This window comes from Vanacampus margaritifer, chromosome 6 (genome assembly GCF_051991255.1).
Source record: "Vanacampus margaritifer isolate UIUO_Vmar chromosome 6, RoL_Vmar_1.0, whole genome shotgun sequence".
Lineage (NCBI taxonomy): Eukaryota > Metazoa > Chordata > Actinopteri > Syngnathiformes > Syngnathidae > Vanacampus > Vanacampus margaritifer.
The window spans coordinates 20085143-20113101 of record NC_135437.1 but is presented as its reverse complement, the minus strand read 5'-3'; the positions used below and the strand labels follow the sequence as shown (position 1 = coordinate 20113101).

General features: G+C 41.1%; 1 protein-coding gene across 1 annotated transcript; it reads left to right on the top strand.

Moving 5' to 3' along the window:
- The first annotated feature begins 259 nt into the window (after nt 1-259).
- muc2.1 (mucin 2.1) lies at nt 260-27959 on the top strand. Its single transcript, XM_077567751.1, has 47 exons — nt 260-347; nt 416-671; nt 756-870; nt 2081-2171; nt 2238-2371; nt 2448-2664; nt 3567-3692; nt 3781-3895; nt 3971-4121; nt 5352-5465; nt 5538-5607; nt 5698-5835; nt 7083-7247; nt 7321-7415; nt 7630-7756; nt 8543-8798; nt 8893-8945; nt 9766-9869; nt 9955-10106; nt 10199-10337; nt 10545-10655; nt 10738-10917; nt 11244-11483; nt 11565-11721; nt 12052-12180; nt 12561-12819; nt 19711-19962; nt 20338-20723; nt 21603-21680; nt 21774-21934; nt 22118-22292; nt 22391-22638; nt 23305-23488; nt 23571-23781; nt 24575-24750; nt 24862-24931; nt 25105-25205; nt 25291-25322; nt 25406-25583; nt 25667-25771; nt 25867-25907; nt 25986-26108; nt 26473-26571; nt 27205-27333; nt 27412-27451; nt 27527-27650; nt 27749-27959. The coding sequence occupies exons 1-47, from the start codon at nt 260-262 to the stop codon at nt 27957-27959; spliced, it is 6906 nt and encodes a 2301-aa protein (XP_077423877.1).

The window sequence follows — 27959 nt, the reverse complement described above, 5'->3', positions numbered from 1 at the left end:
ATAACCAGAGGGGATCTTTTTTTTAATTTTTATTTTTTTATATATTGTTCATGAAAATCTCTCAATTGATCTGCAAGTAAATTTGCTTAATGATGTCACAAGGAGGATGTGGGTATCATTATCTTGGCGTCAGACGTCCATCAACACGTTTTCCATGTGGTGGCAATAAAACTTGGCCGAGAGAAGGTGTGATCAAATTGAGCAGTCTAAATATAAGGAGCTAGCGAAAAAGAGTCAGCCTATGTTACCTACATTGCTGATGGGAACTGCGGCAGCCATGAGGTGGAAATGTGGGGCTTTGTATTTCCTTGCTTTGTCTGTTGTCATTGAAGTCAAGGGCAGACTGGGTAAGACCAATCAATTCACTTTTTTGTCACTTTGTACCCTCACCCCGACTGTTTTCCATCTCCTTCAGTCAGGAACCATGTCAGCAGTATCTGCAGCACGTGGGGCAGAGAGCACTTCAAGACATTCGACGGTGACGTTTACCAGTTTTCCGGCGCGTGCGAGTATAACCTCGCTTCCGATTGCCACGAGGCCATGCAGGAGTTTTCGGTTCACATGAGGAGGGAGCAGAATGACGGCAACCCGACTGTCGCTTATTTGGTGGTCACCATCAATGACCTTGCTTTCCACCTCACCAAGGAATTGGTCACTGTTAATGGCCAACCGTAAGTGGGAAAACTAAGCAAAAAAATGTTGCTTTTTTAATTTATTTACAAGCTTATATAATGAGATGTCTTTTGTTTTTTTAGGGTCAATTTGCCATACTATAATAGTGGCGTTCAAGTGGAAAATAATGCTGTCTACATTAAATTGCAGTCTAAAGTTGGCCTTGTTGTCATGTGGAATGGTGACGATGCAGTCATGGTAAAGACTTCTCAAAATTAATATTGTACAGTGAAAGACTTTACTAAACAATTCATCACCCAAAAATTATTGCATTAATAATGTGTTAACACAGATTAATCACACATCAATTATGACCGCTGGCCGCGTTATTCTGATGTTAAAGGTAGCGCAGGTTGTGTTTGAGCAATAAACAGAACTACTAGGGGTGTGAATCTTTGAATGTCTCACGATTCGATTCGATTCCGATTTTTGGGTGTGCGATTCGATACAAAATCAATTTTCGATTAAGAACGATTTTTGATTCAAAATGATTTGATTGACAATGATTTTTGCTTCAATTTATAGATATTCAAGGAATCGTAATGGTCTACTCCAGTCTGACTCGTTAATGCTAATTAGTGCTCTACTCGCGGCACTTTTATCACTCAAAAGAACGACTCCACGCTGCAAAAAAAAAACAACTTTTATTGGAATAACTTGATTGTGACTTTTTCCTTCTATTCTCTAATATGGCTACAAATAACAGTGTATCAGACTGCGTGAAACCACACTGCCCCTATGTGGCCAAATCGGGTACAACATGAACAGCGCTCCCAATAAAGGCACACACAAACAAAGGGAAGACAGTATTAAATAGTTTAAATAAAATCGATTTTTTGGCACACCCTTAATAACTATATGCAATAAAGTAAAGCATTTAATAAATATTTAGGTATGACATTCATGACATGTCAAAATATTGGGGTCATTTTTTCCCATTTTAATTTATCTCAGAAAAAGAGGAGGATGAAAGTGTGCAGTGGATCAAAAAATGTTGAAGACGTCCTCATAGCATTAAATGTCCAAAAAAAATGACACATAACAGGTGCTTTTCAAATTTGGTGGGCAAAAAAATTTGATCAAAAAAAATATTTTTAATTAAGCATTTAATCATGATTTATCAAAATTCTAAAATGTGATTAATCTGATTAAAAAAAATTATCCTTTGGCAGCTCTAATTTAAATGCATATTGTAAACTAAATACACTATTTAAAGCCCGTTTTGTATTGTATTGAATGTTACCACCATTACTTGGGTAAGGACTGCTAAATGTCTCATTTTAATTACATCCTAATTTTAATCATTCTTCTACCGTGCTAAGTTACCTACTTCACTTCACCCTTTAAAAGTGTAAAACCAACTGATAAATAATTAATCTTATTCTTCTTCAATTATCTGTTATTGTAGGTGGAGGTTGATCGTGACTACGCTAATCGCACTTGTGGACTCTGTGGCGATTACAATGGCCTTCCTCTCGACAATGAGTTGATTTACAATGGTTGGTTCCGAAAATTCTGTCTTATTTTTTTCCAGCATTTGACAGTATAAATGAAATCCATTGCAGATCGGATGATCAGCTACATTGAGTTTGGCAATAACCAGAAGGTTCATAACCCAAATGACGATTGTGAGGACCCCTTTGAGGACTTTGGAGAATCGCTTGAAGATCTTCCAGCTGTTGATTCATGCGAGGAGTTTGTGAGTTTCCTTTTATTTCCGTTAACAAAAGTACACTATTTGACACACAAGTAATACTTATCTGGTTTTCTTATAGAAAGCGACCTGCGACCAAATGCTGCTTTCAGAGTCTTGGAGCCCCTGCACCCAGCTTATTGACCCCGCCCCCTACGTGCAGGCTTGTGCGCAGGATTTGTGCAGCTGCAACAACCGCACAAACGACACCTGTGTCTGCAGCACTCTGTCCGAGTTCTCACGACAGTGTTCTCACGCTGGCGGAGTGCCTCCCAACTGGAGGACAACACTGTTCTGTGGTAAAGTTTTACTTCCTATATTTTATTGACACTTAAAAAAGAAAAGAAAAAGAAAACAGCAGAAAATTACAACATTCTCATGTCTGATACCACATTTTTTCAGACTGATCCTGGTAAAGTGAGTTCTCACTGATACTGATTCCAAGTACCAGTACCACTAATACTATGATACATAACACCCCCACGCCACAAAAAAAACAATGACATATCATTTTAGAGAAAGACATATATCCCAATATAGCATTTTTCCTTAAAATTGCCTGAAATTAAGGGCAATTTTATATTCTTCTAATTTCAAGCTCCGGATCCCAATACTAATACATAATATCAATACTTGCCCATTCCTACTGATATTTTTTTAACCTCCAATTTATTTTAACAACAGCAATATTATAAACCGCATTAGATGTTTATGATTCATTCGAAAAATGTAACAAATGAAACACAAATTTAACACAGTAGCAGACAACAAATAAAATTGAATGTTTGGATTATTCTTCCATGTTTGCATGGCAACTTTTTTCCAAGGCAGAATGCATAGGGTTAAATCCTATCTGTCCCGTAGGCCAATAATAAAAAAAAAAATTGGTAGTCAAGTGTGTGTCTCAACTACAACTCAAGTAAGTAAGACAGAAACACACTAGGGAATTCATATATCAAAAACTTTAATAATTTAGTTAGTTCTTTGATATAAAATACTAATAATTGACATGGAAAAAGGAGGAACCTGAAACATCACAGCACTTAAACCATATGAATTTAGATTTAAATAGATCATATGATATAAAATGCAATTCTTGCAATATACTCGCTGCTTAATGCAAAAAAAAACAAAAAAAAAAAACTAAAAGTTACAATAATGTTACTTGCATTAATCCACATCTCGCTTTCTCTCTCCACAGCCAAGCAGTGTCCTTACAACATGGCGTATGAGGAGAGCGGTTCTCCTTGCATGGACACGTGCACACACCTGGACACCAGTTCATTGTGTGAGGACCACAGAATGGATGGCTGCTTCTGTCCCCCCGGTCAGTCCTCTCTACATTTGGAATCCAGGTTTGCGCTAATTTTATACCCGTAAAATCTTTTTTTTTCTTTGTCATATCCACGTTTTAGGTACTGTGTTTGATGACATTTCCATGAGAGGGTGCGTTGATCAATCGGAATGTCAGTGCAAGCATGGAAGAATCTACAACTCTAGCGAGGGCTACCAACGAGACAAGGAGATATGGTAAGTGGAATGTTTCGTAATAATATGTCATAGGTTCCTCTTGATCGTGTGTTTAAATGCCATGTGTTATCTCAGTACTTGTTTTCAGGGCAGATGGTCTTGTGAGTATCTTCAGGGCCCGGCGACGTGTGCAGTGGAGGAAAGTTCTCATATAACCACATTCGATGGCAAATCTTACACCTTCCATGGAGATTGTTATTACACACTAGCCAAGGTGGAAAGCAAGGTGAATGAATCAGAGCCTTGATTGGTAGAGAAAATGCTGTCCATTATCTTGCAGCTATACACTGTAAAAAAAAAAATAATAATTTTTTTTTAAATATGCTTAAAAAAAACTGTAAATTTCCGGCAGCTGGGGCTCTAAAAAAAAAAAAATACAGTGAAATAACAGAAACGTATTTTTACTTATTTCTCATAAAAAAAAATGTTTTTCCATAATTAAAAAACAGTTTGCTGTTGTCATTTCAACAAGATTTTACCTTATTTTCAGGTTGTTTTTAATGTTTAATTAGAAACATTTTCACATTTTGAATTAAATGACCTAGAAATATAGTAGGTAAACGTTGTATTGCGAATAGTACTGCTTTAAATTACATTATTATTATATACAGTTGTTAGTTGTTTTTAATGTCATGATTTTATTGAAAGATGTTTTATAATAATTAGCGTTTGATGTAATATAACAGTATATGACACACACAAAATTATCTTTCAAAACATGTCCAAAACTGTTGAAAAATTAGATATTGGCTTTAAAATCTGAAGAATTAACTGTTTTAGTCATTCATTTATATAGTATTTTATCACCTTACAAGGCTCTCAAAACACTTTATATTTTGACTACTCATTCACCTCCTGATGACGCAGCATTAGGAGTTCAGTATCTTGCTCAAAGACGTTTTCACAAAGGGGATCGAACCCACAACCTCAGGGGTACTAGACAACCACTCTACGACTGACCCACGCCGCCACAGTTTTTTTTTTGTGTGTGTAATTTTAGATCACATGATGAAATGTATACTTATTTTCAATAAAAAAAAAGTCAATTAACAAATAATTTATCATAAAATAAAATAAAAATATTATTACATTTCTCTGTCATTTTAATGTTTTTTTTTTCCTTTTCCCCCAAGAGTTTTAAGGATCATTTTTACTGTTGATTCCCTTAAATGACAGACAAATATTTGTCATATTTTAACATTAAATATATTTATTTCTAATGCATTTCTTTGGACAAAAGAACAGAAATATTGTGTGTTTTCACTGTTACAGTGATTTCATGTTATTTTACATTCAGCATATGAGGTTACAGTGTATTTTTGAAAATTAAATGATATTTTAAAAATATAGGACAAGTCTGTAAAATAAAATGAACATCAAAATTCTGCCATTTTAGGATTGTTATTTTTTACAGTGTATGACATGAATCTCATTTACATGTCTATGTGTGTTCCAGGATGCCTCAAGTCCAAAGTTTACCATCCAGGTGCAGTTAGTGCCTTGTATAAACCAACGTTTTGACACTTGTCTCAAGGCCCTTAAAATCCTGCTAAACAATGACAGAAATAATGTGAGTTGAATTTTTATACGAGTTGTGCCAGTTGGCTGCTCCATTTAACTGATTAATTATGTTTGTGTTTAGGTGTTAATGTTTATTTCTGATGGGACAGTAAAGCAGAACCAGCAAACCATCACTTTGCCGTACCATACAGGTGGATCGCACAACCCCAACCCTCATTTTGTTTTGTGCCCTCATGTCCATAAGTGATAACGTTGGTTGTTGTGTTTGTATTCACTCAAAGCGGACATCAACATATTCCATGCGTCATCTTTCCACATCTTGCTACATACTAGTTTTGGGTTACAAATTCAGATTCAGCACGTTCCTATCATGCAAGTGTATGTGCGGCTGGATGAGAGCTACAACGGAAAAACGCGTGGTGAGTTTTACATTTCTAAAAATGTAAAGTATATATCACCTCTGAATGCAATTACAATTTGCACTGTATGATCCTGTATGATAGGTTTATTTTGTTTTTCTTTCTGTTTCTTCATTTTTGCCTCGGCAGATTTACACTCACTACATAAAACAGATTATTCATTTCTTTGTAAAGATACAAATTAACTCATTCGCTGCCATTGACGGTTATAGACGTCAAATATTCATTTTAACTATTTCTATTTGTTTAACATTTTTTCCCACTTTTATTAACAAGAGTATGAAAACCTAGAATGTTTTTATTTATTGTATTTATTTAAAATTTGTGATTAATCGTGCGTTAACTCGTGAAGTCATGCAATTAATTAATGCTCCTCATTTTTAATAATCTTTTCTTTTTTTTAAATCGCATCAGGCAATTACAATTTTTAATTGTAATTAATCGCATGACTTCAATAGTTAACTCACGATTAACCATACATTTTATATCTGTTCTAAATGTACAATAAAAAAATTCTAAGTATGCATACTCTTGTTAACAAATGTGGAAAAAATGTTAAACTAATACGTCAATGGCAATGAATGAGTTAAATAGGTCTTAAAGTGGACCTTAAACATTTCTTGACATAATATGTTATATGTGACCTTACTCGTCTAAACATGAAATTCTGATTGATATTAAATTTTTGGAATATGATTTATGCAGCAAAATCCAGCCGTTTTTATCCATCCCAGCCATTTTACCACTTGCTGTCGACTGAAGACGACATTACTGTTGCTCAGGGCTCAGGCAACGACCAATTACAGCTCACCTGTTTTGGGAAGCTGAGCTGTGATTGGTGGTTACCTGAGCCCTGAGCAACTGTGATGTCATCTTCACTTGACAACAAGTGGCAAAATGGCTGCCTTCTTATCTGGATAAAAACTCCTGGATGTTGCTGCTTATCTCATTTTCCACAAACACAATATTGACCAGAATACTGTATTTTGACCGGTGGGGCTGCATAGAACATTATTTAGAACATTATTTGGCAAGAATTTTTTGGGGGTGATTATCTTCCTATTTAATCTCCAAACATCATGTAACATTGCATTGTGTTTTTTATACAGTAAGCGAATTCCCTTGCCCATGGCTTGCAAATTGACATTAGCACAACAATGCAAAATGTGTCATTGTCGACTGCAGCTCAGTGCCAGTTTGAGATGCTTAGAACATTTTATAAACCTTAAATTCCTTTATTTCATCAGGTTTGTGTGGCAACTACAACCTGGTGGTGTCGGATGACTTGAAAACCCCTCAGGGGATTGTCGAAGGGACAGCAACCACGTTTAGTAACACCTGGAAGTCCAACCTCATGTGCCGAGACACAAGGGAAAGACTCGACGACCCCTGTTCTCTCAGTGTGGAAAACGGTACACGTTCACACCGCTTAAACCTTCGTGTTGGTTTGTCGTGGTCATAAGAGATGGTTTGCACGTTTTCCAGACTTGTACGCCAAACATTGGTGCGCCTTGCTGTTACGCCCAAATAGCACCTTTGAACAGTGCCATTCTTTTGTGGATCCTGAGGCATACTACAAGGTATAGTCCTTTATTTAATACGGTAAATCCGATATCGATATCCCAAGTGATGTGTGCCAAGCAAGAATGGATGTATTGGTGATTTTTTTTGGGGTTGTTTTATTTTGGTCACCCTTCACAACTTTTGACAACGGAAATGCCGGCGAGTAGTGCTGTAGTGAATCGAAGCAAACTTTTACAACAAGCAGTTAGCAATGTGTGGTGTATTCCGCAGCGCTGCACTTACGCCAGCTGCAACTGTGACAAGAGTGAAGCCTGCTTGTGTGCCGTCTTCTCCTCCTATGCTCGAGCTTGTGCATCAAAGGGAGTCTTCTTGATGGACTGGAGATCCCTTGTGTGTGGTAAGAGCTTCCTTATGGCATTCTGTTATAAAACTATTCTATACGTCCTATAAAATGGGGGCTCTACATGTTTTAGTTTTTTTTGTTGAATTTTTTTTATTCACATTTTATAGAAAAAAAGATGGGCAGATAATTGGTAACTAACAAGCCATTACACCCTGTCAGAAGATTTGGATAACTCATTTTCATCTGGGACTATCGATTAAAATTTGAATTGCAATTGATCACATTAACTCACGATTCATCACAAATTTGATATCTGTTCTAAATGTACAATAAATCCCCCCCCCCCCTAAGTTTTCATACTCCTGTTAACATAACACAAGTGAAAAAATTGTTAAACTAATACAAATATGGCTGCATATTTTAGTCATTGATTCAATAATTTCATAATAATTCAAAAATTGTAAAAAGATTTACTGTACTATAAAAGAGTGCGATATTGATTTGTGTTGAGGTCATTTTATGCCACTAGATGGCATAATTGCATTTGTAAGACATCGGTGATAGCTCAGTACATTTATCTTTTCATATTAAGAGCTATCTAAACATTAACATGAAGTAACTTGCGAAATTCTACACATTTTTAAAATAGTAAAATACAACTTGACCCCAGTCTCCAAAATTATATTATTGCATTATTATTACATTTATTACTGCTCAATTTTGACGTGGACGTGTCTGCTACATTGCAACTGGAATTTTCCAAGTACAGTCATTACTTGCGCGTTAAATTTTTTTTAAATTTCTTATAACTTAACCTTTCTTGCATTCTGCTACAAACAGACAAATACACAAAGACCTGCCCACAATCCCAGATCTTCTCATACAAGCATCAACGGTGCGAGCTGACCTGCAGATCGTTGAGTTCAACACTGCAGACTTGCTCCTCTGACTTCCTGCCTGTGGACGGCTGCTCCTGCCCCGAGGGTCAATACCTCGATGAACATGCCATCTGTATCCCCAAAGAAAAGTGTCCATGTTATCGCAATGAGGCCATCATCCAGCCAGGGAAGTCTATCAACATCAAGGATGAACACTGGTTAGTTTGGCCACTTTAAAGCATACTGTATACTCAACAGTGTTGTGTCATTTGAAGGGGCTTTTAACATTTTTTGCCCAATGTGGCTCTTTAGTGTGTGCAGTAATGGGGTTCTGCATTGCCACCCTTGGAGAGCCCGCTCATCAGGTAAATCATGTTTGTTTTGTCAAATTCAGGTGTTTGAAACCTGCGGATCAGTCACTTGATTAATTAAAAAATATATTAATAATACTGTAGTCTGTAATATTTTTTTTCTACAAGCCCAAATAATTCCTTAAAAACATGATGAATATTCAATAAAAGAGGGAAATTGGGGCGTCTTTTTTTTAAACAAAAAACAACAGAAAAAATAAAAATATGTACAAAAAAAAGGAGGAAAAAAAGTCAGCAAATATGCAAATCCAGCGAGTGTAGTTTTTAAGTTGTAATATCACTAATCATCACTAGATGGCAGACATGGCTTAGTTGCACTGAGTCTCTATATGACAACAAGCTGAATATTTTTTGGACTGATTTCGAATGATCTGCAGAAAAAAAACATAGTGCCTCAATAGTATAAAAATTTTCGGTGAGTTGATTTTTGAAAAAAAATGCACAAAATGTTTCTTGTTAAACAGTTGAAAGCTGTCCTTGAATGGTAATTTTTTATGCAAGAGAACCCTTTGGACTGGGGAAAAAAATATGTTATTTTGTGGGTAGTGGATCTTTTATACACCGAGAAATGTATTATCAAAAATAAAATATTTACGAACATGTATTTCACACATATGCTCGTATTTTGTCCATATCTTAAATAAAATTTTTGTCATACATCAGGTTGGGAAGTGTGTGGTCATATCTAGCTTCCCAGTTGTACTGAACGAAAATTGTGGCCCACTCCAGCATTTAAGTTGCCCATCACTGGTCTAATTTATTAATTGACATAAGCATTTGGTTGAACAAGGCAAACATTCTGTCTATTTTACAGTATGTCCTCCACACAAAGTGTACTTCAACTGCTCCAATCCTGGCTCAGGACAACTTGGAGTCCAATGTGCACCAACTTGTTTAAATCTGGACAGCGAGGATTGTGTAAGCTCTTTTTTGCCCAGTTTCCCCTCGCATCTGGGAACAGTTCCAGTTAATTTTCAGGTAGCTCTTTGGTCTTTCTTGGCAGGACTCCAACGATTGTGAATCAGGTTGTCAGTGTCCAGCTGGGCTTTTTGATGATGGCAGAGGTTTCTGTGTAGAAAAGTCACAATGTCCATGTAAACATGATGGAATATTCTATGCTCCTGGAACACGGATTCCAAATCAGTGTAACACATGGTATGATCTTGACATTGTAGTGTACATTATATATCTGATTATTTACATAAGCAATATATTAACAAGATTTATATTTACTGTTCGTAATCCAGTACCTGCAGAAGTGGAAAATGGGAGTGCACAGAGGAAAAATGCCCTGGAACCTGCATTATTTATGGAAGTGGTCATTATAGTACATTTGATCAGCGGACGTATGTCTTTCAAGGGCACTGCAGCTACGTTGCAGTCAAGGTTAGTCGAACACTACAAATATAGACTTTGTTGAAACACCAAAGCTTTTTATGCACTTTTAGTCAATGAGAGGCGCATCCATCCATCCATTATCACTTTTGTTTAACTACAGAGTTTGAATAATACAAGAATTTTAAACCAGATTTATCAACTAGGAATTACTAATGATTGATTTGCAATTACATTTTTACGTATTTCCATTTTAAGAACAACTGTGGCAATAAGACAGTACAGGACAACATTGGAGTTATCACAGAGAATGTTCCATGTGGAACTACAGGCACCACATGCTCCAAAACTGTCCGAATCCAGTTGGGGGTAAGACTTATTGTAAAACATACATATATTGCTGGTTGTTGTCATTGTAACACAATCAACATGAACTTTGTTTACATTGCAGCGAATGGAAATCAAATTATCCAAAGGAAAGTATGAAGAGATCAACCTTGGACAGGGCAATGAAATAAAGTACACAATAAGGACAGTTGGCATGTATCTGGTCGTCGAGTCTGTCATTGGCATGGCAGTGATGTGGGATCGCAAAACAACCGTTCGCATCCTCTTGGAACCACAGCACAGTGTAAGTTCAAGTTGAACGTATTAATTAAGGAATATTGTGTTCTGAGATCATTCAGAAAGCCAAAGATTGTAAACTACAAGTTCAACAATTAATTGGCCATAAGTGGGAGTATGAATATGAATGGTTGTTTGTCTGTATATGCCCTGCAATTGAGTAATCTTTACTAGGCTCCATCTTACCTGTGCATGCAACCCGGATCAAAATAAGCAGTAATAAAGAAATAAACGTTATACATATGACAAATAATATTGCCTGCCGGTCCTTGTCACCTCAATACTTAACAATAATTTGGAGAAATGTACTAACTCATTTGTTTGTGTCCACAGGGAGAAGTATGTGGCCTGTGTGGAGATTTTGATAGCAGTGAACAAAATGAGTTCACCACTCAGGGTCAGCTGTTAGTGACAAATGTGTTAGAATTTGCAAACAGCTGGAAAACCAGCAGCAATTGCCCAAATGTGGAAACAAACGTCAATCCGTGTATAGTTACACCTTCTCGTTCCCACTGGTCAAAAATGATGTGCAGCATTATCACTGGAAAAACATTCCATGCTTGTCACAATACGGTAATGGCAGATGTGGCTTGTAAACGTTTGAATTAGAAATTATACAGTTTATCTGATTGGGCATATGATTTGTCTTAACAGGTGGATCCGCTTCCATTTTATGAAAACTGTGTGAGAGACTCATGTGCCTGTGATACTGGCGGCGACTGTGAATGTTTCTGCACAGCAGTTGCAGCCTATGCTCAAGCTTGTAATGAGGCTGGTGTATGTGTTGCTTGGAGAACACCAGACATCTGTCGTGAGTACATTTTATAAATATGTCCTGAGCAACAGAATTGAGATTTAAATGATTTAGTGTTCATTCATTTGAAGTTACTAATAAGCTCTCAGTTTTTTTCACTCTAAAGTGAAAGTTTACAATGTAGTCACTGATGCTGTATTGAATTATATGCATATGTATACATATTTTGTGCCAGCGTGGGATACATTTTAGCTCAGTGACAATATGTGTGAGTGATTGTCTCTTGCGCCTTTTGATTGACTGGCAACTAGTAGCGTTACCTGTGACTCTAAGCTGGAAAAGAAAATGAAAGTATGACAATTTCACTATGTTGATTTATTTCCTCAGCCGTCTACTGTGATTACTATAACAACCCAGACGAATGCAGGTGGCACTACAACCCATGTCATCAACCTTGCTACAAGACCTGCTTGAATCTCGAGGGAATTTGTAGCAACCCCTTACCTAACCTGGAGGGTAAGATTATTAAATGATCATATTTAATATGTTCAAGGATAAAATGGTAGTTAAGTTCTTGTATAACTGATATGACGCTGACATGTTAAGACTCTGGATTTCGCCTAAATATGTTACAAATCCAAAGTTAGAAGGGTCAGTTTAAATTACAGGGGTTTATTACAAAACTTTGCAAGTGATTTTTTATTCAGTCATAATTATTATTTCATTATGTCATACCAATGCAATATTATAGATCATGATATATTTCATCTGCTGTGATTTTTTTAATTAAGTGTTTTCCTTTAATATTCATTTTAACCATACATTTTGTCTTTTGTAGACAGCATTTATCTAAAAAAAGGAAAAATGTCTGATGGTTTATGCTAATGCGTTTGCAGGTTGTTATCCTGTCTGTCCAGAAGATAAGCCCATATTTGATGAGGATCACCAGATATGTGTTGAAGAGTGTGAAGGTTGCTTTTACAATGGAACAAGATATGATGAATATGAAGTTATTTACAATGTGACTGACAACCTTGGAATGTGCTACTATGCAATATGTATGAATAAAACAGTAATATTCGGAAATGAAACCTGTGCCACTACAACAGCCCCTCCGTCAACAACTCCTGTAACTGAAGGGCCAAGCACCACAAAATCAACTAACCCACCAACAGAACCTCCAACTACAACTGAAGGACGAACAACAACCACAAAATCGACAACGGGATCAACAACAATTGAAGAACCTGTAACTGGAACCACGAAGACCACAAGCCCAGAAACTGCCCCTGTGGAAACTGAAGGAACTACAACCACAACCGCAGAGCCCACTACCACAACTGAAGGTCCAACAACTACAACAAAATCCACAACCTCACCCGCAGGACCCAGCACCACAACTAAAGGCCCAACTTCCACAACTAAATCTACAACCACACCCGCAGGCCCAAGCACCACAACTGAAGGTTCGACAACTACAACAAAGTCCACAACAACACCCCCAGGACCCACCACCACAACTGAAGGTCCGACAACAACAACAAAATCTACAACCACAACCGCAGGGCCCACTACCACAACTGAAGGGCCGACATCTACAACAAAATCTACAACAACAAGCACAGGACCCACCACCACAACTGAAGGCCCAACTACCACAACTAAATCTACAACAACAACCGCAGGGCCTACCACCACAACTGAAGGCCCAACTACAACAACTAAATCTACAACCACAACCGCAGGGCCCACTACCACAATTGAAGGTCCAACAACTACAAAAAAATCCACAACCTCACCCGCAGGACCCAGCACCACAACTGAAGGTCCAACTACCACAACTGAATCTACAACCACAACCGCAGGGCCCACTACCACAACTGAAGGTCCTTCAACTACAACAAAATCTACAACCACAACCGCAGGGCCCACCACTACAACTGAAGGTCCAACTACCACAACTAAATCTACAACAACAAGCACAGGACCCACCACCCCAACTGAAGGCCCAACTACAACAACTAAATCTACAACCACAACCGCAGGGCCCACCACCACAACTGTAGGTCCAACTACCACAACAAAATCCACAACCTCCCCCGCAGGACCCAATACCACAACTGAAGGCCCAACTACCACAACTAAATCTACAACCACAAGCACAGGACCCACCACCACAACTGAAGGTCCTTCAACTACAACGAAATCTACAACCGCAGGGCCCACCACTACAACTGAAGGTCCAACTACCACAACTAAATCTACAACAACAAGCACAGGACCCACCACCCCAACTGAAGGCCCAACTACAACAACTAAATCTACAACTCCAACCGCAGGGCCCACCACCACAACAAAATCCACAACCTCCCCCGCAGGACCCAATACCACAACTGAAGGCCCAACTACCACAACTAAATCTACAACCACAAGCACAGGACCCACCACCACAACTGAAGGTCCTTCAACTACAACAAAATCTACAACCACAACCGCAGGGCCCACCACTACAACTGAAGGTCCAACTACCACAACTAAATCTACAACCACAACCGCAGTGCCTACCACCCCAATTGAAGGCCCAACTACAACAACTAAATCTACAACCGCAGGGCCCACCACCACAACTGAAGGTCCAACTGCCACAACTGAATCTACAACCACAACCGCAGGCCCAAGAACCACAACTGAAGGTCCAACTACCACAACTGAAGGTCCAACAACTACAACAAAATCCACAACTTCACCCGCAGGACCCAGCACCACAACTGAAGGGCCGACATCTACAACAAAATCTACAACAAAAAGCACAGGACCCACCACCACAACTGAAAGTCCAACTACCATAACTAAATCTACAACCATAACCGCAAGGCCCACCACCACAACTGAAGGTCCAACTACCACAACTAAATCTACAACCACAACCGCAGGCCCAAGCACCACAACTGAAGGTCCAACTACCACAACTGAATCTACAACCACAATCGCAGGGCCCACTACCACAACTGAAGGTCCTACAACTACAACAACAAGCACAGGACCCACCACCACAACTGAAGGTCCAACTACTACAACTACATCTACAACCACAAGCACAGGACCCACCACCACAACTGAAGGCCCTACAACTACAACAAAATCTACAACCACAACCGCTGGGCCTACCAACCCAACTGAAGGCCCAACTACAACAACTAAATCTACAACCACAACCGCAGGGCCCACCACCACAACTGAAGGTCCAACTACCACAACAAAATCCACAACTTCACCCGCAGGACCCAGCACCACAACTGAAGGGCCGACATCTACAACAAAATCTACAACAACAACCGCAGGCCCAAGCACCACAACTGAAGTTCCAACTACCACAACAAAATCTACAACCACAACCGCAGGGCCCACTACCACAACTGAAGGTCCAACAACTACAACAAAATCCACAACCTCACCCGCAGGACCCACCACCACAGCTGAAGGTCCAACTACAACAACAAAATCCACAACCACAAGCACAGGACCCACCACCACAACTGAAGGTCCAACTACCACAACTAAATCTACAACCACAACCGCAGGGCCTACCACCCCAATTGAAGGCCCAACTACAACAACTAAATCTACAACCACAACCGCAGGGCCCACCACCACAACTGAAGGTCCAACTACCACAACAAAATCCACAACTTCACCCGCAGGACCCAGCACCACAACTGAAGAGCCGACATCTACAACAAAATCTACAACAACAAGCACAGGACCCACCACCACAACTGAAGGTCCAACTACCATAACTAAATCTACAACCATAACCGCAGGGCACACCACCACAACTGAAGGTCCAACTACCACAACTGAATCTACAACCACAACCGCAGGGCCTACCACCCCAACTGAAGGCCCAACTACAACAACTAAATCTACAACCACAACCGCAGGGCCCACCACCACAACTGAAGGTCCAACTACCACAACTGAATCTACAACCACAACCGCAGGGCCCACCACCACAACTGAAGGTCCAACTACCACAACTGAATCTACAACAACAACCGCAGGGCCCACTACCACAACTGAAGGTCCAACAACTACAACAAAATCCACAACCTCACCCGCAGGACTCACCACCACAACTGAAGGTCCAACTACCACAACAAAATCCACAACCACAAGCACAGGACCCACCACCACAACTGAAGGTCCAACTACCACAACTAAATCTACAACCACAACCGCAGGGCCTACCACCCCAATTGAAGGCCCAACTACAACAACTAAATCTACAACCACAACCGCAGGGCCCACCACCACAACTGAAGGTCCAACTACCACAATTGAATCTACAACAACAAGCACAGGACCCACCACCACAACTGAAGGCCCTACAACTACAACAAAATCTACAACCACAACCGCAGGGCCTACCACCCCAACTGAAGGCCCAACTACAACAACTAAATCTACAACCACAACCGCAGGGCCCACCACCACAACTGAAGGTCCAACTACCACAACTGAATCTACAACCACAACCGCAGGGCCCACCACCACAACTGAAGGTCCAACTACCACAACTGAATCTACAACAACAAGCACAGGACCCACCACCACAACTGAAGGCCCTACAACTACGACAAAATCTACAACCACAACCGCAGGGCCTACCACCCCAACTGAAGGCCCAACTAAAACAACTAAATCTACAACCACAACCGCAGGACCCAGCACCACAACTGAAGAGCCGACATCTACAACAAAATCTACAACAACAAGCACAGGACCCACCACCACAACTGAAGGTCCAACTACCATAACTAAATCTACAACCATAACCGCATGGCCCACCACCACAACTGAAGGTCCAACTACCACAACTGAATCTACAACCACAACCGCAGGGCCCACTACCACAACTGAAGGTCCAACAACTACAACAAAATCTACAACAACAAGCACAGGACCCACCACCACAACTGAAGGTCCAACTACCACAACTAAATCTACAACAACAACCGCAGGGCCCACCACCACAACTGAAGGTCCAACTACCACAACTAAATCTACAACCACAACCGCAGGGCCTACCACCCCAATTGAAGGCCCAACTACAACAACTAAATATACAACCACAAGCGCAGGGCCCACCACCACAACTGAAGGTCCAACTACCACAACTGAATCTACAACCACAACCGCAGGGCCGACCACCACAACTGAAGGTCCAACTACCACAACTGAATCCACAACCGCAGGGCCCACTACCACAACTGAAGGTCCAACAACTACAACAAAATCCACAACTTCACCCGCAGGACCCAGCACCACAACTGAAGGGCCGACATCTACAACAAAATCTACAACAACAAGCACAGGACCCACCACCACAACTGAAGGTCCAACAACTACAACTAAATCTACAACCACAACCGCAGGGCCCACCACTACAACTGAAGGTCCAACTACCACAACAAAATCTACAACCACAACCGCAGGACCTACCACCCCAACTGAAGGCCCAACTACAACAACTAAATCTACAACCACAACCGCAGGGCCCACTACCACAACTGAAGGTCCAACAACTACAACAAAATCCACAACTTCACCCGCAGGACCCAGCACCACAACTGAAGGGCCGACATCTACAACAAAATCTACAACAACAAGCACAGGATCCACCACCACAACTGAAGGTCCAACTACCATAACTAAATCCACAACCATAACCGCAGGGCCCACCACCACAACTGAAGGTCCAACTACCACAACAAAATCTACAACCACAACCGCAGGGCCTACCACCCCAACTGAAGGCCCAACTACAACAACTAAATCTACAACCACTACCGCAACTGAAGATCCAACAACTACAACAAAATCCACAACTTCACCCGCAGGACCCAGCACCACAACTGAAGGGCCGACATCTACAACAACAACCGCAGGCCCAAGCACCACAACTGAAGGTCCAACTACCACAACAAAATCTACAACCACAACCGCAGAGCCCACTACCACAACTGAAGGTCCAACAACTACAACAAAATCCACAACCTCACCCGCAGGACCCAGCACCACAACTGAAGGGCCGACATCTACAACAAAATCTACAACAACAAGCACAGGACCCACCACCACAACTGAAGGTCCAACTACCATAACTAAATCTACAACCACAACCGCAGGCCCCACCACCACTATTGAAGGTCCAACAACTACAACTAAATCTACAACCACAACCGCAGGGCCCACCACTACAACTGAAGGTCCAACTACCACAACAAAATCTACAACCACAATCGCAGGGCCTACCACCCCAACTGAAGGCCCAACTACAACAACTAAATCTACAACCACAACCGCAGGGCCCACCACCACAACTGAAGGTCCAACTACCACAACTGAATCTACAACCACAATCGCAGGGCCCACTACCGCAACTGAAGGTCCAACAACTATAACAAAATCCACAACTTCACCCGCAGGACCCAGTACCACAACTGAAGGGCCGACATCTACAACAACAACCGCAGGCCCAAGCACCACAACTGAAGGTCCAACTACCACAACAAAATCTACAACCTCACCCGCAGGACCCACCACCACAACTGAAGGTCCAACTACCACAACAAAATCCACAACCTCACCCGCAGGACCCACCACCACAACTGAAGGCCCAACTACCACAACTAAATCTACAACCACAAGCACAGGACCCACCACCACAACTGAAGGTCCTTCAACTACAACAAAATCTACAACCACAACCGCAGGGCCCACCACTACAACTGAAGGTCCAACTACCACAACTAAATCTACAACCACAACCACAGGGCCTACCACCCCAATTGAAGGCCCAACTACAACAACTAAATCTACAACCGCAGGGCCCACCACCACAACTGAAGGTTCAACTACCACAACTGAATCTACAACCACAACCGCAGGGCCCATTACCACAACTGAAGGTCCAACAACTACAACAAAATCCACAACTTCACCCGCAGGACCCAGCACCACAACTGAAGGGCCGACATCTACAACAAAATCTACAACAACAAGCACAGGACCCACCACCACAACTGAAGGTCCAACTACCATGACTAAATCCACAACCATAACCGTAGGGCCCACCACCACAACTGAAGGTCCAACTACCACAACTAAATCTACAACCACAACCGCTGGCCCCACCACCACTATTGAAGGTCCAACTACCACAACTAAATCTATAACCACAACCGCAGGGCCTACCACCCCAACTGAAGGCCCAACAACAACAACTAAATCTACAACCACAACCGCAGGGCCCACCACCACAACTGAAGGTCCAACTACCACAACTGAATCTACAACCACAACCGCAGTGCCGACTACCACAACTGAAGGTCCAACTACTACAACTAAATCTACAACCACAACCGCAGGGCCCTCCACCACAACTGAAGGTCCAACAACTACAACAAAATCCACAACCTCACCCGCAAGACCCAGCACCACAACTGAAGGTCCAACTACCACAACAAAATCCACAACCTCCCCCGCAGGACCAATCACCACAACTGAAGGCCCAACTACCATAACTAAATATACAACCACAAGCACAGGACCCACCACCACAACTGAAGGTCCTTCAACTACAACAAAATCTACAACCACAACCGCAGGGCCCACCACTACAACTGAAGGGCCAACTACCACAACTAGATCTACAACCACAACCGCAGGGCCTACCACCCCAATTGAAGGCCCAACTACAACAACTAAATCTACAACCACAACCGCAGGGCCCACCACCACAACTGAAGGTCCAACTACCACAACTGAATCTACAACCACAACCGCAGGGCTCACTACCACAACTGAAGGTCCAACTACCACAACAAAATCCACAACCTCCCCCGCAGGACCAATCACCACAACTGAAGGCCCAACTACCACAACTAAATCTACAACCACAACCGCAGGGCCCACCACCACAACTGAAGGTCCAACAACTACAACAAAATCCACAACCTCATCCGCAGGACCCAGCACCACAACTGAAGGCCCAACTACCACAACTAAATCTACAACCACAAGCACAGAACCTCCAACTACAACTGAAGGACGAACAACAACCACAAAATCGACAACGGGATCAACAACAATTGAAGAACCTGTAACTGGAACCACGAAGACCACAAGCCCAGAAACTGCCCCTGTGGAAACTGAAGGAACTACAACCACAACTAAATCTACAACCACAACCACAGGGCTCACTACCACAAGTGAAGGTCCAACAACTACAACAAAATCCACAACCTCACCCGCAGGACCCAGCACCACAACTGAAGGCACAACTTCCACAACTAAATCTACAACCACACCCGGAGGCCCAAGCACCACAACTGAAGGTCCGACAACTACAACAAAGTCCACAACCACACCCCCAGGACCCACCACCACAACTGAAGGTCCGACAACTACAACAAAATCTACAACCACAACCACAGGGCCCATTACCACAACTGAAGGGCTGACATCTACAACAAAATCTACAACAACAAGCACAGGACTCACCACCACAACTGAAGGTCCATCTACCATAACTAAATCTACAACCACAAGCACAGGACCCAACACCACAACTGAAGGTCCTACAACTACAACCAAATTCACAACCACAACCGCAGGGCCCACCACCACAACTGAAGGTCCAACTACAACAACTAAATCTACAACCACAACCGCAGGGCCCACCACCACAACTGAAGGTCCAACTACCACAACTGAATCTACAACCACAACCGCAGGGCCCACTACCACAACTGAAGGTCCAACAACTACAACAAAATCCATAACTTCACCCGCAGGACCCAGCACCACAACTGAAGGTCCTACAACTACAACAAAATCCACAACTTCACCTGCAGGACACAGCACTACAACTAAAGGACCAACTACTACAACTAAATCTACAACCACAACCGCAGGCCCAAGCACCACAACTGAAGGTCCAACTACCACAACTAAATCTACCACCACAACCGCAGGGCCCACTAGCACAACTGAAGGTCAGACAACTACAACAAAATCCACAACCACACCCCCAGGACCTACCACCACAACTGAAGGTCCAACAACTACAACAAAATCTACAACCACAACCGCAGGGCCCACCACTACAACTGAAGGTCCAACTACCACACCTAAATCTACAACCACAAGCGCAGGCCCCACCACCACTATTGAAGGTCCAACAACTACAACTAAATTTACAACCACAACCGCAGGGCCCACCACCACAGCTGAAGGTCCAACTACCACAACTGAATCTACAACCACAACCGCAGGGCCCACTACCACAACTGAAGGTCCAACAACTACAACAAAATCCACAACTTCACCCGCAGGACCCAGCACCACAACTGAAGGTCCTACAACTACAACAAAATCCACAACTTCACCTGCAGGATACAGCACTACAACTAAAGGACCAACTACCACAACTAAATCTACCACCACAACCGCAGGGCCCACTAGCACAACTGAAGGTCAGACAACTACAACAAAATCCACAATCACACCCCCAGGACCTACCACCACAACTGAAGGTCCAACAACTCCAACAAAATCTACAACCACAACTGAAGGTCCAACAACTACAACAAAATCTACAACCACAACTGCAGGGTCCACCACCACAACTGCAGGTCCAACTACCACAACAAAATCTACAACGACAACCGCAGGCCCCACCACCACTATTGAAGGTCCAACAACTACACCAAAATCTACAACCGCACCCGTTGGACCCAGCACCACAACTGAAGGAACAACTACCGCAAAAAAATCTACAACCACACCTACATGGCCCACCACTACAACTGAAGGTCTGACAACCACAACAAAATCTACAACTACACCCACAGGACCCACCACCACAAGTGAAGGACCAAGCATCATCACTACTACTCCAGGCTCCACCACACAATGTTTCTGTGTAATAAATGGCAAGCAGTACAGCCCAGGTAAATAAGTTAATTTGTACAAATGTTCTGCACATTTTGTCATTTCATTATAGGTTTTGTTGTTTGTTCAACTTTATTTTCCCATACTTTCAGGCGAAAAAATTTTGGACATGGAACACATTGGATCGGGAGTTTGTCTCACAATGATTTGTTCTGATATTTGTGAGATTCATAACAAAACTGAACCTTGCTGGACCACTCCCTTGCCAACACCCACCCCCTCTGTTCCCTGGTGCCCTGAATGGGATGTTGTTGTAAGAACTTTCATTCATCTAGAATCTATTAAGCCTTTATACTGATATATAGTGATGCCCTGACATGCAAGTCAGTGAAAGGAGTTGTGACTCTTCTGACCCCTATACTCTATATATAATTTTACCTAAGAAAAGCGTAGCACAACTGAATAAATGTTTTTAAACATTCTTTTTTTCCCCCAGCAAAACGAGACCTTTGTGTTGTGTAACTGCACTATGGCAAGATGCATCGAGAACAATATAATTGAAATTATTCCATACGAATGTCCACCCTTAAAGAACATCACTTGCGCCAATGGAAAGGATCCTGTTCTTGTTTATGATGAGAACTACTGCTGCCAGCATCGTGCTTGTGACTGTAAGTTGCTGATTTATGACTAACTGATCTCTATATTGACTTATTGTGTTTGCTGACTTGAGTTTTCATTATTATTTTCTATCATTTGTTCTTTTCAGGTGAATGCAAAGGCTGGGGAGATCCGCATTACATCACATTTGATGGCCTCTATTACACCTATCAAGGAAATTGTACATATGTCTTAATGGAGGAGATTACGCCAAAGCACAACTTAAAGATTTATGTTGACAACGTCTACTGTGATGCCAATCAACATGTTTCATGCCCGCGGTCATTAATTATATCGTACAAATCAGACGTATTTGTACTCAAGAGTCAAAACCTTGTTGGGACGTCAGAACTGGAGGTAATGTAATTGTCACATGTCGCATTTTTTAAAATGTGTAAATGACAATGTACTATTTTGTAAATCAACACCACATACTATTTTTAATTTGACAGAGAGGCTTGTTAATGATTTGAAGTGTAAGATGGTCCTATTAACTCATTCACTGCCATTGACGGCTATAGACGTCAAAAATTCATTTGAACTTTTTCGAATAGTTTCACATTTTTTTCCACTTTTGTTAACAAGAGTATTGAAAACCTAGAAAAAAAATGTATTGTACACATAGAACAGATATACAATTTGTGATTAATCTTGAGTTTAATTAATTAAGTAATCAAACAAAAAATAAAATATTATTAAAAAATTAGGGTCGTCAGACGATTAAATTTTAAAATTGTAATTAATCGCATGACTTCAATAGTTACCTCATGATTAATCACAAATTTTATATCTGTTCTAACTAAACGTACAATAAAAAATAATTCTTGGTTTTCATTCTCTTGTTAACAAAAGTGGAAAAAAATGTGAAACTAAAAGAAATTGTTCAAATGAATTATTGACGTCTATTGCCCTCAATGGCAGTGAATGAGTTAATGAGAGATGAGGCATTGTCAAGTTCCAAATTACCCCTAAACTCCTCATGTTTGCCACTGATCCTTTTATAATGACATTTTTGTCTTTTAGGCCTTCAAAGATGAAAAGCGAGTGGGTCTTCCCTATTTACAACAAAGCATTAAGATCTTCAATTCTGGCATTGACTTGGTTGTCGAGATTCTGCCCTTAGAAGTGATTATTACATTTGGATTAAGTCACTTCACTGTCAACCTGCCCCATAAGCATTTTGACAGCAACACACAGGGCCAGTGTGGTAAGTCTTCCATTCCAGTTGCTCCATTTGTACATCATTACTGTGAGGTATGTCAATATTATTTTGTTGCGACTGCTACCAGGTAAATGCAACAACAACCAGGCAGATGACTGCATGCTGCCCGGAGGCCAGATAGTGCAGAGCTGCAGTGTGATGGCTGACTTCTGGCCTGCCAAAGACATTTACCAACCAAACTGCCAGATACCATCTGTGATGCCGACCGATGAACCTCTACCTCCACCCACACTAGCTCCATGCAGGCCAGACTCTGAATGTGATCTTCTCTTGAGCAGGTAGATTCTTGGGCATGAAAACACTTTTACCCCATATGTGGTATTTTGTCCAAAATTTGGATACACTTTGTAAGTGTGATAACTAAGTCATTTATGAATTTTTTTTTTTTTACTTTTGACCACTCAAAATGTTCAGTGGCATCAGACCTATCCATATACATGTAGTTTTTATGTATTTATTTTTGATGCCCTCTATGGACAATAAAAGCAATAGTGTGCAATCAGCAAAACTAACTATAATGTATATAAACACATTTGCGCACACACATATCTCTCACACACACATACTCGTGTGCATGTTGAGTATTACTGCATCCACACACACACAGGCCTGTTCGAGCAACACCTGGTGGATTGTGGCCTTTAAGGTTCTCAACTCAAATTTTTTATTTTCCACCTTTAGTTGAGGTCCCACTGAAGGGAAAAATTGGGCAATCATGGGAAATGCACTATAACACATCAGGTGTACAGTGCATCAAAAAACATGCAAAATTAGGATTTATAATGGGAGTCAATGGGTCCAATTTTTGTACAAATACCCCTTACGCACTAAATATTTGGCTCCCACGTATATTAATGACAATAATTATTAAAAAAGGATGGTTGGAGCCATTTTGAAGATGTTTGGACAATCGGTCAAATCTCAGCTCCCTAAGTGATTTTTTGAATATTAATATTAATCATAAAATGTCAACATTTTGTACAGATATCCCACAAGGGTCGTAACATTGACTTGTCATTTGCCAGCATTTTTGTTTGCCATTCAGTTTCAACTTGGGTTTTTCTTCCACAGTGTCTTCGAAGAATGCCACCCCTTTGTCAACCCTGACGATTACTATGAAGGATGTGTTTTTGACAACTGCCATGTGTCCAACCCTGCAGTAGAATGCATAAGCTTACACATGTATGCTGACGCTTGTGCTCAGGCTGGAATTTGTTTGTACTGGAGGAATCATACCACACACTGCGGTAAATAGCCCATTGTGTTTCAGTACAATCAGAATCATATTGTCCAGCTTGGTGTGTTTTATTGTTCAAGAAATATCATCCAACAAGGAAAGTTTGTTTCTTCACATACAGAAATTGATTGCCCACCCGACAAAGTCTACAAACCATGTGGTCCTGCAGAGCAGCCAACGTGTGAAGACAGGTATGTTGCAATTAAAAGCTGTATTGATCTCTATCTTGTAAACTGCTCTAGGAGAGAGATATGACATGACTCCTTCTTGTGACTCACTCCAAGTCAGACGCTCCAACATTGCATCACTGAATAGACCACGTTTCAAATATATTTGTTGTTTCTTGATGATTTGACCTTCACAGTCCCAATAACCGAAGGCTGGATTACATAACGGAAGGCTGCTTTTGTCCTGATGGAATGAAGCTCTTCAACAAAGAGTCGGACATATGTGTTGATAAGTGCGGTGAGCTTATCCTCTCCCTATTAATGAGCACACCTCTATCACTGATTCTAAATAAAATCTAATGGGATTGCTAATATTCCAACAGGGTGCATTGATCCTGAGGGTATTCCTCGTGAGGTGAGTCAAATCCAGAATTTTTTTGGCCATTGAGGCCCCAAAGGTCAATTTCAATAAGTCACTGCTGTGGTTTATTCCATCAGTTTAATGAAAGGTTTGAGTACAACTGCCAAAACTGTATCTGTGAGGAGGCCACCAAGATCATAACATGCCAACCTAAGGTTTGCCCACCATCGCCTGTTGTTAACTGCACTGCTCCAGGTTTCATCCTCATCAACCAGACCAACCCAGCCAACCCATGCTGCTCTCTCCTAGCTTGTCGTAAGATGTGCAGTCGATTTTCATCTTTATAGTCACGAAGATGCAGGTGGTCTCAGGTATTTATTATTGCCATGTCATCACAGGATGTCAAAGCAACACGTGTCCACACATCGACATGGTGTGTCCGATTGGATTTACTGTAGTTGTCAGTGTGCCGGAAGGGAAATGCTGTCCAGAACACACGTGCGGTGAGTTTTTCAGTTTATGGTTGAACTTGTATGAATACTAATAGGCCTAACCTATTCATATGGTCCGCCTTGGCATGTCTCTTACTCCATTCTAGAGCCGAAAAATGTTTGTGTCCACAAAAACGCTCAATATCAGGTACTTTATTTCATATATTTGATGCATTCAGTAGATTAAAGGCAACATACACACAATTATGAACACTTTATTTTCTAGCCTGGTGAGTCGGTTCCCGTGGTTCCATGTCAGGAGTGTGTCTGTACCAATCTTGTGGACCCAAAAACTGGTTTACTACAAATAAATTGTGAGGTTCTGCAATGTCAACAACTATGTGAACAGGTATGTATACATAAATACAGTACAAATGTGTTCTTTATATGTGAGATGTGAGTGGCGCGACTGACGAGTTATTTTGAAGAAAGAAAAACAAAGACGGGCGTATACAAATTTGCCAGCTTAATGCTAACGCACAATGCAAAACACCATAGACGTGCTAATGATTAGCATCTGTTTTGTAGTCTTTAAGCAATAGATATTTGAACATGAAGAACTAATATTACTTTCTCACTGAGAAGTTGTGACTGTCTCCATGCATACCAGAAGAAGCGGCACAATGTACATTAAATTGTACATGTGTGGCAAAAAACAGTTGAATTATTGACAATGTCAATTATCAATGTCGTCATCACGTCCGTTTTTCCAGGGTCATATATATGCGGAACCCAGGACAAATGAATGCTGTGGAAGGTGTGTACAGACACACTGCATCTTCAACATTAGTGGTAGTGAGCAGATGCTCAGGGTGAGTACGATGACTTCAAATGTTTTGACTTTACTCAAAAGACAGCCACCTAGTCTAAACCAGTGATTCCCAACTATTTGAAAGATTCTAAGTGAACCCATGCGTGGTTATTTTATCCTTAAATCTTGCGATATTATACTAACAGTAATGACCAGAAGACTGCATATTCTCAGTTGAACTATTTACTGGATGCCAGAAAGATCGATCGAGTACACAGCTGTGGAGCCTTTTTCCTTTAATATGCGGAAGAAGGTATAATCTGTCCAAAATGGTTTCTAAGAGCCCTAATCTAACATATTGTTGCGGCAAATTTGTTTTTTTGTTAGGAATGCCTCGGGAAATGATCGAGTTTCACAAATTAGTCAGACAATTATTATTTACTGAAAATAATTTGGGTTCAACCATCCATGCCAGCAACGTATAATGGCAGGCAGAACATTCTTTTCCACTAGATGTCAGAAGGTACAAGTAACCTTTGTATCCACCTGTTGCCATTCATACAAAATAGTGAGATTTGTAAAATGATATGACATGGCTCAATAAAGGTTGGAAATCACTGGACTTAAACTATAAGCAATTGCAAACATATTCATGGTGCGTAGTTAAAAGTAACAGTGAAGATCATGTCTCCAGCAAGGTGATACGTGGTCACCACCGGACGATAAATGTGAGCATTACACATGCCTGAGGAGCGGTGAGACTTTTACAGCCATCGGCACGCGAATTGTGTGTCCGCTATTCCAGCAAAGCAACTGCCAACCCGTAAGTTTCAGCGATCGATTGGAAAATAAATCACAAAGTAAAAACTGCTTCATGCTGTATTTCCGTTTGTTCCTGTAGGGCACTATTCAAACTGCAGCAAATGGCTGTTGTCAAGTTTGTGAGTACTCATGACATCCTACCTTTCTGCCTGAAGTCAGTAAAAGGAATTGAATTATTCTTTTATTTTGAAAAGGTGTGGAGCAGGAGAAGGCTTGCAAGCCAGTGCCTAAAAAAGTGCAAATCATGCATCAGAACTGCCAGTCTGCCGAGGAGGTAGACATTCCATATTGTGAAGGATATTGCAACACTTACACCAAGTAAGCTTTTTACACACACAAACCAGTCCAACAACTGAATAAATCAATAATAGAACATTTCAATATTTATTGATCTCACATTCTGTTTTCTCCTTCAGATACTCAGAGGAGTCGTACACCCTGCAGCCTACCTGCTCCATTTGTAAGGGGGTGCGATCGAGTAATCGCACTATTGACTTGCTGTGTCTGAATGGAGACGTTATTCCCTACACTTACATCCACGTGGACGAGTGTAGATGCGAACACAGCGACTGCTCCAAAACGCCAGCAGCCCCAGCTCGAAGGAGGAGAAGTTTTACCCTTTTGTAA